The 14,096-nt window shown below is 43.6% G+C and overlaps 1 protein-coding gene across 1 annotated transcript; it reads right to left on the bottom strand.

The window, feature by feature from the left end:
• Positions 1–4,334: 4,334 nt before the first annotated feature.
• On the bottom strand, positions 4,335–7,926 carry LOC136587899 (somatotropin). Its single transcript, XM_066586705.1, has 5 exons — positions 7,917–7,926; positions 6,711–6,868; positions 5,295–5,411; positions 5,038–5,190; positions 4,335–4,538 (listed from the first exon to the last, which is right to left on the bottom strand). The coding sequence occupies exons 1-5, from the start codon at positions 7,924–7,926 to the stop codon at positions 4,335–4,337; spliced, it is 642 nt and encodes a 213-aa protein (XP_066442802.1).
• Between the last annotated feature and the right edge of the window lie 6,170 nt (positions 7,927–14,096).

The following is a 14,096-nucleotide window of genomic DNA, read 5'->3' as shown; positions in this document are numbered from 1 at the left end:
GTTCCTTTCGCCATTTCTGAGACTAAAAAGCCCTCGCAGGAACAGCATTAGACATCCCTCATTAAAGCCCAGACGAGCCTGGCGCCCTCATACTCAGTCATCAAAGCTTTGTAAATCGTCCTCATGAAGGGCAGCCCCCACCCAACCTGTTCAGGGTGGGGGGGGGGGTGGAGGTGGAATGACTTTTCCTTTTCAGGAAACTTGGCTTGCCCATGTCTCTGATGCCTGGGTTCCTCAGCTCATGTCTGCCGGATACGCCATAGAGTTTTCATCCTTCTCCTCGGATTGTTTCTTCAGTACTCAACTTCCAAGATCCCCGCAAAAGGCACAGGCCTTTATCCAGGCACTAGGCTCATTGTGCACTCAGGGTGTTATCGGTTTCCCCTGACCGCATGCATCCTTTCCTACTTCCCATTCCCTGGGGACTGCTCTAGAAGTCCCAACGGTCTTCAGCTGTGTCCTCCAATGTTACGAACGAGAAAACGAGATTTTTGTACTTCCTGTAAAATCTTCTCTCGTTCATTGGGGGACACAGCACCACCCATCTCTTGTCAGCATTGGCAAATATGTTTCTCCTTGTTGAAGAGTTCATTCTGTGGTTGAACATGGTGGTACTACGAATTACCGTTCTTAACAGTCTTGTTGCCATACATTGTATTGATGTTTGTATCCTACTTGGCGGCTCCTACTGCTTGCATACAAACTGGTTAGCATGGTGCCTGTAGGAGGTGTATAGCTAGTAGGAGGAGCTAACACTTTTTCTATTTAGTGTCGCCTCCTAGTGGAGGTAGCTACACCCACCGTCTTTATCTGTGTCCCCCAATGAACGAGACGAGAAAGGGATTTTATGGTATGTACAAAAATCTTGGTTTTATAGGCCTACCTTCCAAATTTCAGAATAATAGCGCTCAGTTTTATTTTTTTTTCACATCACTAAAAAAAAGCATGGCAGAGAAAAATATGAACTCCTTCATCATTGAGCTCCTGTGCGTCATGAAGTTCCTGTTCGTGCAGAATAGAAAACTAAATGAAATTCATGAGTGCTTGATGGAAACATTGGGACACCAGTGCCCGTCATACTCAACTGTGAAGAAATGGTGTGCCGACTTTAATTGGGGTGATTTTTCCATCTAAGGTGTTGAAAGATCTGGGAGACCCAACACAGTGTCAACTAGAGTTAAGCGAACGTACTCTGTCGAGTTTGATGCTCGTTCGAGCATTAGCGTGCTCGATGGTGCTGGTTACTCGATCGAGCATCAAATCATGTTTGACCCCGCCCAAGCTTTTGGCTCCTCCCCACTGTGACGTGCCTGTTTTGGATCCTCCCCACCGCGACGCAGCACGCGTCATTTGAAAATTTTTGGTTTGGCGGGAAGAGGGAGGGAGAGGGAGAGAAGAAAAAAACAAAAGCCCATGACCCTGCGTTCCACATACAAAAATGCTCGAGTCATCCATTGTAGTCAATGGGGTTCGTTACGCCAGTAAAGCTCTCGAATTTTAGGAAAAGCTAGACTCGAATAACACGGACATGAGCTTTTGGGTGCTCGCTCATCTCTAGTGTCAACATCTGAAATTGATGAATGTGATCATGATATGGCTTTGGAAGATGGACAAATCTAATTGAAAACAATAGCTGAGACACTGCAGATATCCAAGGAACATGTTTGGAGCAATAATTGGATATGCATAAGTCTTCAGCCAAGTGGGTGCCAAAATGTTTGACCGCTGACCAGAAGCGAACATAAGTGAGCACTTCATAGGTGATTTTGAGGAATCCAGTGCCAATTTTTTGCAACGACTGGTGACTGTTGATGAAACTTGGTTATACCACTACGATCCTGAGACCAAACAGTCCTCACAGCAGCGGCACTCTGGATCTCTGCGGCCAAAGAAATTCAAGTCTACAGCAAAGGTCATGGCTTCCACTTTTTGGGATAGCACAGATATTTTATTAACAGACTACTTTCAAAAGGGCCAAGCCATCAATGCACAATACTACTGGACACCTTTTATTAGTGTAATATTATATGTTCTAGTCGCTGATTACTTCAGAAGGGTTGTTGATCCAGGGCTTATTCTGATTGCCATATTCTTGGGCTTTTCACTGAGGCAGTTAATGTCTATATGACCAACTTACTAAGCCCTTCACAGTTATAGACAACTCTAAAGTGGTTCTTTATTGAATGACTATTAAAAATAGGGCTACCACGGACAAGCACACATAAATTGACACTAATACACCCTTGCCAAGACCGCTGTACTGCCCCAGGGTGGGCAGACAGCAACCCAGGGAGAGGTGTAACTAAGAGGTTCGCTTTGTATATAACTAGTTATAGCAGTCTAGGATTTGCACAGAATTAGATGAGTCAATAGATGAAACCAATGCAGAGCTATATAGCCTAGACTGATCTATTAATTTTTGGAAATGAAGACGTCGTGCACTTACACACATCTATTCCTGTGAAAGGACAGAAAATGCGAGCCTCATACACTATTCAAGCTCCTCCTGGTATCTAATGGCAAGTAAGGTAGCAAGGAACAACTGGTCCTATAAAGTGTTTCGCAATTCGGTGTGCAATGATTCAACTATAGAGTATTTCACGGTTCTGTAGAGTATTTCATGGTTCGACGCGTTTCTATGTCGGGTATGGACATGTCATCAGGATCCTATGATTAGCAACACCAATTTCAGTAAGGTTACTGCATATAGTTCCTGCATATAACACCCACTAAAATGGGAGATGGGTAGCTTTCTATACCAGGAGTTTAGGGAAGTCTCACAAGTAACTAATCTGGCCCTGAGAAGTTTTGGGCTGACCATTTGATCTTATTGTCATTTGCGGTACTGCCAAATCACAGTTCCAGCTATGACAATCGTGATTCCATACAGAGAGCCACTGCTATGCACATGCAGAGCATCTCTGCTTTACATTGCATACAGATGGATGGTGCAGTCAGTCTATAACTGGGATTGCCATATTGGAGTCAAGAAGGAATTCTTTTTTCCCTTTAAATGAGGAAAATTGGCTTCTACCTCTTTTTTTTTTGTCTTCCTCTGGATCAACATTTAGGGGGAAGGTAATGGGCTCAACTAGATGGACTAATTTTTCGGCCTTACATACTATGTTTGTTGGAAACATTAAGGGCCACACCTCAAGAAAATGATATGGAAAGCTGAAAAGAGGTGTGCTGCTTTACACAAGTCAGCCAAGATAATGTTTTTCAGTGATCAAGCAACCAAGATATTTTTAAGAGGTTTAAAGAAACCACAGAAATGAGGTAACAAGTTTGATGAACTTCAGGGGGAGTATGTTGAATAGCATTAAAGGGGTTGTCCCGCGCCGAAACGTTTTTTTTTTTTTTTTCAATAGCCCCCCCGTTCGGCGCGAGACAAACCCAATGCAGGGGTTTAAAAAAACAAACAAACGGATAGTACTTACCCGAATCCCCGCGCTCCGGTGACTTCTTACTTACCTTGCGAAGATGGCCGCCGGGATCTTCACCCACGGTGGACCGCAGGTCTTCTCCCATGGTGCACCGTGGGCTCTGTGCGTGCCATTGCCGATTCCAGCCTCCTGATTGGCTGGAATCGGCACACGTGACGGGGCGGAGCTACGAGGAGCAGCTCTCCGGCACGAGCGGCCCCATTCAGAAGGGAGAAGACCGGACTGCGCAAGCGCGTCTAATCGGGCGATTAGACGCTGAAATTAGATGGCACCATGGCGACGGGGACGCTAGCAACGGAACAGGTAAGTGAATAACTTCTGTATGGCTCATAATTAATGCACAATGTACATTACAAAGTGCATTAATATGGCCATACAGAAGTGTATACCCCAACTTGCTTTCGCGGGACAACCCCTTTAAAGTTTCATGCCTTAGCTCATTCACTTCTTGGTTGGGCTGAGAACTTTTCAACCATCCCTGGTAATTGGAGTCTCAGCATGCATGCTTGACCACTGCTAATATAGGGGGACATGGGACCTCTGTCCTTGTGGTCAATGGCAGTTGGAGTAGTCTCTTATCAGGCACTTGTTTCCTACTCTGGCGGATAAGTTTTATTCTTGGGGCAACCACTTAGTATGATCTTAATGGTTAATGTACAGAGATTCAAGAATTTTGCGTCTTATTCTTTTATTACAATGTACAAAGATCTGTAAGAGACAAGGCGAAATACATGAGGAACAAATATTCTTTGGTCAGGAAGTGTAATACTAACATTACGCAATTTCTGAATCCCGCCGCCGCTAAGCAACTGACGTTAAATTGCAGCAGGCTTCTGGCCGATTTGTATGAGGGGGGCGGCCATTTTTAGTATTCGTTTTCTGAGTTATTTAAACATTACAGTTGCTTTCCATAAACCTCCGGCACTTCATCACTTTCAGGTAAGTCTCCACCTTGTGCATGTCTTTTTTGAAACAGGACAGCAGGCCATAGTTTTTGACCCGGGCATCATCGTTATTGTCTGGATAGTTGTCAAATTTGTCATATGTGAAGGTCAGTAGGCTGTAATTCCGTGCGTTTCCATCATCTAGCTCCTGCTGGTAGTAAGAAGATTGTTAAATATTGTGCTTTACACCAGGGATGGGCAACATTTTTTTGGTTCAAGGGCCACCTTGCCATTCCCAAGGGCCACAATATAACCATGAAGGGATATTACTAGCTGAAACATTTATTGGCATATCAACTGTTTATGCCATAAGCATCTGATAAGTGAGGATTTCACTTCTGGACCCACTTATTTGGGAGAATGGGGGTCCCCTGTTCTTCTTTTCGGCACTCCAGAGAGAAGTTGAAGCGGCAGTGCATAAGTACAGCTATTTATATTTGCAACTTCCATGTGTGCAGCCACTTCTTCACCTCATCTCTTCCTCTCTGGAGTGTCCCAAATATGGGGCTTGGGGGGTTACACAGAAAAGCTTTGTGAGCCACAGGCTGTGCAGCCCTGCTTTACGGGCTGTGCTGTATATGCTGCATTAGCACTTGCTAACCAATAGGGGACAGCGCTTTGCAGCCAGACTAAAGGTTTTATCTTACCCTCATCAGGGCATATAATCCTTCTTCCAGGTCTCTCAGTTTTTCGTAGACAGCATTCCCGAAAACTTGGTTGGTAAACAGCTTATTCAGCGATTGCACCGGTGTCATCCAAGACTGAATGAGGGTGAGGGAGAATCGGAGGAGGTCCATGTCCTGTAATAGGCGAGTACTAGTTAGAAACTTTGCTAGCGTTGTGGTGGCAGCCTATACAATGTTCACATGGGTAAGATGCCTTTACAGCGGAGGAGACCACTTACTGATTTCTGGTTTGTGTTGTCCTTGTCAGTCGGGGCAGCAATGGTTTCTGAGTAGCAGAACATTGCATAGGAGTTTTTATTTGCGTATCTCTTGTCTTCACGCATGAATGTCCGTTCCTGGAAGAGAGGCAAACCCTTCAACAGGGCAGTTGGCCAAGTAATTCAATTATATGCAATATCTAGCTTACATTTAGCGGGTGCAGGGCAGTTTTTGGAAGCCATATTATGCTCTTATTATGAATGTCTTGTGTGTTCCTTGCATAGTTTTTCTTTTGAGCAGTAGCCATAAATGGCTCTGCAATCTTCGTCCCATTCACTTAAATGTGATTAAGCTTCGCAATACCTTTCACGGCCACTATGCAATGTACAGAGCTGAGCTAGTTCTTGTGCACCATGACTCCTGCAAAAATCTGCTTGAGGATGGGTACCAGAGGTTGAACCACTACTGATCTGGTATTGATGACCCATCCTAAGTATAGGTCTCCAATAAAAAAAAAAGTCCCAAATTACCCATTTAATTTGTATATAAAGGAGCCATGGACTTAATCTCCATCCAGATTGAAGCCTACTGGGGCCTCCACTAATCTCTAAAACAAAGGTTCTGCAAAACTGAGTAGACATCAGCAACCCCTTCTGCTTTTCATCTGAAATAGCGCCACTGCCAGGTGCTCAGCTTTACTGCACCATAGCCCTATAAAGGTGGATTTTCTCCATAGTGCATGGTGTGGAGCAGCACTGTGTCAGCAAGAAGCAGAAGGAGCCACAGCCCTTCCTTCTAGGCATTGGCATGAGTCTGAGCATCCAGGTCCCCACTGATTAGACATTGATAGTATACAGTATAGATTTGATATTAATGTCTTGGTTGGGGAAGCCAAAGGGTTAAACAGGGATTAAAAATGTTTTCAAACCAGCTTATATTGGAGGAATAACAATCCCTCCCCTGTTCCCCTGCTGGTCTTCACTTCCGGCTGCAGCGAACCAGTGACACTAGCAAGACATGACAGCTGCAGCTAATCACTGCAATCTGTGATTTGATTAGTCTGTACTTTATAATTATTTTGCCTTTTCTGTACTGCTGCCAACTCTCTGTATACTGACTACCTCAAGGGCTTGTGTTTATACAGAGCAGCCAATCGGAAGAGGCAGAGCTGCAGCAGGAGTAAGAGAGCAGCAGCCTGAACCAATGATGAGATGAAGGGTGTGTCTCACTAAACCAATCATGAGGTAGGGTGTTTTTTAGACTACTTCAGACTCCTTTAGATGGCCCTAATGGAACTGAGCTAAAAAGCAGCCAAAGAGCCAAGTACTGAGGAACATAACTAGCAGGTAATCATCACCTATAGGTAGTGACTGGCATATATTTTTGAGGTGATTACTCTACAGTCGCATAAACATTAATAACTGTACCGTATTTACATAGTCTCGGTATGTATCAGCCGCCATCTGGTGGATGTACTGTGCCCTGATTACAGCATTATTGAGGAGACTGGTCACGGATATCTGGGGGAAAGCATTGAACCCCGGTGGATTTTGAAGGCACATGATGAGCAACAGTCCAAGAGAGGAGCATAGTCCTAAAAAGAAAAGGCAATGAAGAACTTAAGGTTCCATCAGATAGTAAACCCTTATGCCTGCATGAGGTTTAGTCTCGGTTAGCCAAAAGAACTCATTTGTTTTGCATCTGTTGTGGGCGATTTTTTAAATTTTTATTTATATATATTTTTTTTATTTTTTATTGAAAGTGATAGCAGATTCTCAGAACTTGCCGCCTCATTTTGATGATATGGGTTAATTAATGTAAATACATTTAAAAGGTCTCTTTAAGACCTCCTACCTTTTCCCCATCTTTTAATGGCCTTTTTACAAGCATTTTGGTGGCTTTTCTTTTTTGTAACATTTAATGGTATTTTTTTTGTTTTTTTTCTAGCATTTTTCTTGTCCTAAAAAGATGTGTATTGGAAAAACGCCATACCTAGAGATTACTGAGTTTTGAAAAAATTTGGTGCGGTAAAGCACAAATGAAAAATGCTCAAAAACTCTGTAATACCAACCCAAGGGTGATTTTGCACACAACATTTTTTTGGGGAAAAAAAGTTGTTTTTGCATGGCCTCTTTCTTGGCATTTTCCCCGGCTTCTTTCTATGCAGCCAAGATGTTACAATACATTCAAGTCTATAATGAAATATGAAATGTGCTACAATGTGTTTTTCTTTGTGGTCATTGGCATTTTTTTTCAAACTACAGCATACTTTAGGTATGGGTTTTTTGGCGTTTTTCCAATAGGGTTCCCTATAGGACATGCCAATTGGTAGGGGGAAAAAAACGTATGTTACGAATCTAGCAAATTATAAAACGCCACAAAAACACTAGTAAAAACAAAATGAAAAACACTTCAAATTCACGGCAATTTTTTAAACAAGTGGAAACAACTTAAAGACCTAAAATAAGTAAAAAGAAAAAATATGTATATGATACACATGTCTACAGATTTTGTGTTGCATTGCAGTTCAGCCCCAATCACTTCAATAGAGTTGAGCTGCAATACCAGACACAACCACTGGAGGTGGAAGAAAGCAGCCATACTTTTCTAATCCTTTATGGAAATTCTACAAGAAGTCATACCTGATGCCATTGCTTCTTGGTTGTGGAGCAGTTGGTTTCAGTTGGAGAGAGGTCTGTAGGTCTTGAATATGAGGACTAGGTCCGCTCTTGGCCATTTTTATATAGGTAAAGTGTTCAATAGGCATAAGATTTATACGAGGGTCAGGCCACAACTGATACATTTATTAAATGTTTCTCGTGTGACACTTATTTAATATGGATAAAACAGTGTGACATTTCTCCTCGAACAAACATCTTTATGAATCACCTCCTAACGGTATTTCTTGAAGGCTCATATTACCATTGATGGAGTAGCCTGGCTTTGATTGAAAACTATACAGATACTTGAATAAAAATGCTTAATTCCAGAATGATGCATTAATGCATGAAGTGACACCTATATCCTGTGTATTATGCAGAAATCCACCTGGTCTTGGACTACACATCTGTTCTGAATATTGAATGGGACAAACATACGAGGTAAAGTCGATGCCGCAGGAGACCTCGCTTTCACCCCACACCTAGTAGTTGTTTGTAAGTCTCCACGCACCGCTTTCATACTTTCCTATTCATCTTTTTATTATGTTGTACCGTGGTGCCTTGGGTTAAGAGTTTAATTTGTTCCGTGATGGAGCTCTTAACCCAAAACACTCTTATCTCAATACCAGTTTCCCCATCGAAATGAATGGAAAAGCCATTAATCCGTTCCGGATCGTGAAGCTCTCCCACTGATTTCAATGGAGATGACGTTGCCCCATTGAAAGCTATAGGACGCCGGCAGTGATTTTCGGGGAAGGGCTTTAAATATAAGCCCTTCCCTGAAATTATCCCTAGCTGTAGTAAAAAAAATAAAACATATATATACTCACTGTCTGTCGGGGCTCAGGTGCATGTAGCCGCCGATTGTTTTCCCTGCACTGCTCTGAAGCTTTTCAGCAGGTGGGGATTAAAAAAGCAGGGAGAACAACCGGCGGCTAGACATGCCTGAGCCCCGGCAGTGGCGGACAGGTGAGTATATATTTTTTACTACAGCTAGGGAAGATTTTCAGGGAAGGAATTATATTTAAAGCCCTTCCATGAAAATCATTGCAAGGGTTGTCGGCAGGCCATTGCTTTCAATTGGGCCACCGGCAACAGCGGCGGCCCCATTGAGAGCAAGGCTCTTAACCCAAGTTTTTGTTCTTACATCAAAGCAAAAATTTAAGGGAGAGCCTGCTCTTAAGTCAAAAAGCTTGCAAGCTGAGGCACTCTGAATCCAAGGTATCACTGTATTTTGTAAGTGCTTTGTTGGAAGGAAAAGACTATTAAACCTTAAATGGAACCCTTCAACATGAATAAGCAGTACAATCTATTGGCAGCATGTTATAGATCAGGAGGAGCTGAGCAGATTGATATATAGTTTTGTAGGCAAAGTTTCAGTAGAACTTGTAATTTATTAGTTTACATCTCTACTCATTTTGGGCTTGGGAGTCCAGTGGGCGGTCCTATCTGTGGTTGATAGTCATCTCTAATAAGACCGCCCACTGGACTCTGAAGCAAAGAAAGAGTAGCAATTTAAACAAAGTTACAAGTTATACTAAATCTTTGCCACAAAACTATATATCAATCTGATCAGCTCTTCTTGGTCTGGGATATGATGCTAGCAGATCAGTCTGTATTTTCAACTTGACAGGTTCCCTTTTTAAATGGGTTTTCTGTGATTAAAAAAATTAAGCAATCAGAACAAATGTGCTAAAAAAATATACAAAAGCGATGGAGATTGCCAGTTATTATGCTAATATGAGTGTTTAATAAGAAAAATACTATGATTAATAAGGTTTATTGCATAGCTGCTGAAGTAGATGGGGTATTGTAAAAGTGCATTATGCAGCTGTGTTATGTAACAGTCTCTGCCATGGTCCTTGTGGACACTGTATGTCCGGTCTCCATCGCAATCATGGTGGTCATTGAAAGGTGAACATCACCAGGTACTGTTTTGGGCGGGGCTTGAGCGCCTGACAGATGAAGGGTAGGATATGTCTCTACCCGCAGTGTGGTGCCTGTTTTGGTATAAAATGCAGAGTATGGCGTGCATGGCAAACAGTGAAGCAGTGTGGACTGTAATGTGTTTGGCCGAATTGAAGTGTGCCTGCTGAGGAGAGTTGACTGCTGTAGATGAGTGAGCCACTGAAAGAAGTGAGCAGCCATTATAGGAGGTCGCTGCAAGATTGGGTGTGGTCTCAGCCATGAAAGAAACCCTGGACGTTGACTGAGGAAGAGGTTGGGTGCAGCTTAGAGTGAGAGCTGTGAGAAGGTATGGAGCCTCTTGGTTGGACCATCATAGTTGGGGGAACTCCGTCCGTAAAGCTGCCATGTTGTGAAGAGAGTGGAAACCCACTATAAAGGGACTGTGAGTGCATACTGTTGTGAACCATTGAGTATCCATGAAGTTACACCAGACTCGTGGAGGAAGGCCGCCTGCAGACGGCCGGGTCGGATCCGGCTGCGAGAATTCTCGCGCCCCTGCAGGGAACAACGCGTACTCACCTGCTTCCGCCGCTCCGGCTGTTTGATGTGCTGGCTGACGGCGCTTGCGCAAACCGGAGCCAGCGGCGGGGGAGTGAGATTCCTGTGCGGGGCTCAGACGGGCGGAAATTCCGCGGCAGGATTTCCTGTGGAATTTCTGCCCGTGGAAGCTGCCATAGGATTGCTTTAGCAAACGCAATCCTAGGCAGATGGCTGCGGTTTGTCTGTGCGAAATCTCGCGCGGCAAACAAACCGTGGTATGCTCTATTTTTGAGCGGGGCTCGCAGAGCCCGCGCAGAAATCTCACTCCCTGGCTGCCGGCCCCGGTCTGCGCATGCGCTGGCAGCCGGCACATCAAACAGCCGGAGCCGCGGAAGCAGGTGAGTAGGGGCAGGTGAGTAGGGGCGCGGGACGGGTCCCGCTGCGAGAATTCTCGCAGCCGGATCCGACCCGGCTGTCTGCAGGCGGTCTAAGTAAAAGACTGTGAGTATATAGAGACTATGAATATACAAAGAGTTAGTGAATATATAGAGAGCCTGAGACTTGATTCTGCAAGGGCTGACAGTGTTGCCAAGTAGTAAGCCAGCATTCTTAGAGTATTTGAAACTGTGTTGCAACGTTCTAAAACTGTGTGCCAAGTTAAAGAGACTGTACTGCCGATTCAGCTGCTACGTAGACTGTTCTTGTTCACCGCCATCTGTGCTCTGTCTCTTAATCTACCTTTTGGCATGGGACACTCCTATATTACTACTATACTACTTGAGTATATATGAGGCCGTGGGCTACAGTCACACCTCTCTCTGAACAGATTTTGGTAGGATGTCAATAGAATAGACCAGAAAACAGTTTCTTATAACTACTTAAGCCAGCAAACACATTTGGGAAATTGAATTTTACGCCAAGTAAGCAATTCCACAAAATAACTTTATTTTTATGTATTTATTACACGCTCATGTCTGTGCAGCAGGGAGGGTAATAACAGCACCATCTTATGTTAGGAGCAAATAACCTAATTTATCTATTCCTCATGATCGACCAGTGACTTCTGCACTACACAACTAATACTGACCTCTGAGGTTTATTACACTACTGGTTACACAACTGCACAATCCATTTGCTTAAACACTGTCCTTTAATTGTAAATGAGCGAAATATAATACATTCGGGTAATTCCAGGGCAAATCACCCAAGGGGTAACAGTCGATCGTCCCTGATTTTTACAAAACTTTGCACATTTGTTTGTTACTAGAATATATAAAAATCTCAATTTTCAGGCTGATCGAGTCATGGGATCAAGAAATACAGTGAGTCAATTTTTAAAGGCCACCAAAATCCATAGTTTCTGATAATTCTATTGGACGTAGGAAGGTGTACACAGTGTCATTATCTTTTCTTGTATTCTATGTAGATTTCTAACCTATTTTCCCAAAGACTGTAATTTAGTACAAGTTAAAGTAAAATTGGAACAAAAATTTCAAAATTGTTTTTGGAACGGAGCCATTCCAGAGAGAAAGCTGAAATTTATATATATATAATATCCCACCATCCCATACACTGAAGTTGTTTTTTTCCACAAAATTTCAGGAAGCCATTCTTTGTTTTTTTGAGAAAAATTCTTAACATCGTACTGACAATAAAATAACGTATACCTAATTATACTGGAAGGTAATAGATAAATAGGGTGCTGTGGGAAAATTCTTGAAATATGTGTTATATCTGTATACTGTATTTTTCTGACCATAAGACACATTTTTAGCAAGAATAAATCTTGCTAAGGTGTCCCTGCACCCTATAGTATCTCCCATCCCAGTCTGTTTCATGTCTAGCCAAGCACACTGATAGCTCCTCCTTCCTCCCAGACCCCAGCGGCTGAGCTGAGCTTTCCCTTTATATGATCATCTGAATGCACCCTATCAGCTGGGTTTTCACGCCCAGCCGATATACGGTGTCCCCCTCTGCAGGGGGAGGAAGCTGGAAGAGCTGGGAGCAGTGCTCTGAGCTCCCGCCCCCTCTCTGCCTCCTCTCCACCCCCCTGCACTATTTTCAATGAGGAGAGGCGGGATGGGGGTGGGGCTAATTCCCAGAACTTAGCCCCACCCCTGTTCCGCCTCCTCTCAGTGCAAATAGTGCAGAGGGGTGGATAGGGGGCGGGAGCTCAGAGCACTGCTCCCGGCTCTTCCAGATTCCTCCCCCCGCAGAGAGGGACGCCGTATATCGGCCGGCGTGAAAACCTAGCCGATATACGATCGTCTGAATGCACCCTTAGGATGAGCCTTGCGTTATTGATCCTAGCGTACCCCAGCTGCTGGGACTGCCTATTTTATTCTCTTCATCTTTCTTATTCCCTTCTTTCCTCGCTTAGTCTGCTCAATTGTCTCCATTCCCCAGCACACAGGCAATCTGCAACAGTGAAATGAGGCTGAATTTATAAGCAGAGCATTAAATCCTGGGAAGAAGCCATGCTGTGTATTAATATGCAGTTATTTGAGCTGTAGCATTACTGAGGAGGGGGTTAAACACCGAGATATGATGTGCAAATCAATAGAGAGTAAATGGACAGAGAACATCACTGCTACAATATGTCAGGACTACAGTTGTTTAGTTTCACAGTGAACTCTCAGTGCACAGAGATGGCACCAGTGAACATACAAGTGTGCAAGTACCACAACTCTTCAAATGGCTTGAAATTGTATTGGAATTACAATGTTAGGAAAACTGTTAGAAATCTACATATTAATCTGAAGAAAACTGCACATCTTTGTACGCCAAATAGTTTCCAAGATATGAATTATCAAAAATGATGGTACCTTCAAAAAAATGATCCCCTGTATTTCTTCAATCCATGATCCAATGAGTCTGAGAATTGAGATTTTTTAATATACATTCTAGTAACAAAGTACAAAGTTTCGTAAAAATCTGAGATGTTCGGGTGTTACCCCTTGGGTGATTTGTCTTGGAATGACCCAGTAAAGTATATCAAGAAAGTCACTTTATTAACAAAAGTTAGGGCTGTAGTCTGCGACTAGTGGTGGTGAAGTACAACTCCCAGCATGCCCTGACTGACTGCCTGTTGTCACGGATGCAACAAGGAGCCAAGGGGAAGGAATGGGATCTGGCACATCCGTGAAAGTTGAGGAAAGCGCTGAAAGCCAAAGGGTCAAATTAGATTTTTTAATTAAATTCAGCAATTGACGTGTCAAGGCAAACTGCCTCTTTCTCAGAAAGCTGGGCGTGTACACGATCATAGCAAAGAGTATGTCTTGCGCCATCCACTGAAGAGAAGTGTCAAGGAATACTAGGAGTTGTCGCTTCCCCACAAATCGAGTGGTTGCAGATCACAGCTATGATAGTTACTAGTGATGAGTGAACTTTGAAAAGTTTGGTTTAGTAGAAACTTCAGTCCAAATACGGAAGTTCACCAATATCCTGAAACTGGTGTATAACACTGAGAGCCATAAAAGCCCTATATAAAGCTGAGGGTGGTATTTATGGCTTTAAGGGTGCATTCAGACGACCGTATATCGGCTGGGTTTTCACGCCCAGCCGATATACGGCGTCTCTCTCTGCAGGGGGAGGAGGCTGGAAGAGTCGGGAGCAGTGCTCTGAGCTCCCGCCCCCTCTCTGCCTGCTCTCCACCTCCTTGCACTATTTTCAATGAGGAGAGGCGGGGCCGGGGGGAGCTAATTCCCGGAACTT

This window comes from Eleutherodactylus coqui, chromosome 13 (genome assembly GCF_035609145.1).
Source record: "Eleutherodactylus coqui strain aEleCoq1 chromosome 13, aEleCoq1.hap1, whole genome shotgun sequence".
NCBI classification, from domain to species: Eukaryota; Metazoa; Chordata; class Amphibia; order Anura; family Eleutherodactylidae; genus Eleutherodactylus; species Eleutherodactylus coqui.
The sequence above is the reverse complement of the archived record's forward strand: the minus strand, read 5'-3'. Positions and strand labels throughout refer to the sequence as shown.

What these genes read in the sequence shown, in the direction of transcription:
- LOC136587899 (XM_066586705.1), bottom strand. An exon ending in ACAACACAAACCAGAAATCA is followed by an intron (nt 5,191 to 5,294) that starts GTAAGTGGTCTC and finishes CGCCTATTACAG; the next exon opens with GACATGGACCTCCTCCGATT. An exon ending in GATTATATGCCCTGATGAGG is followed by an intron (nt 4,539 to 5,037) that starts GTAAGATAAAAC and finishes TACTACCAGCAG; the next exon opens with GAGCTAGATGATGGAAACGC.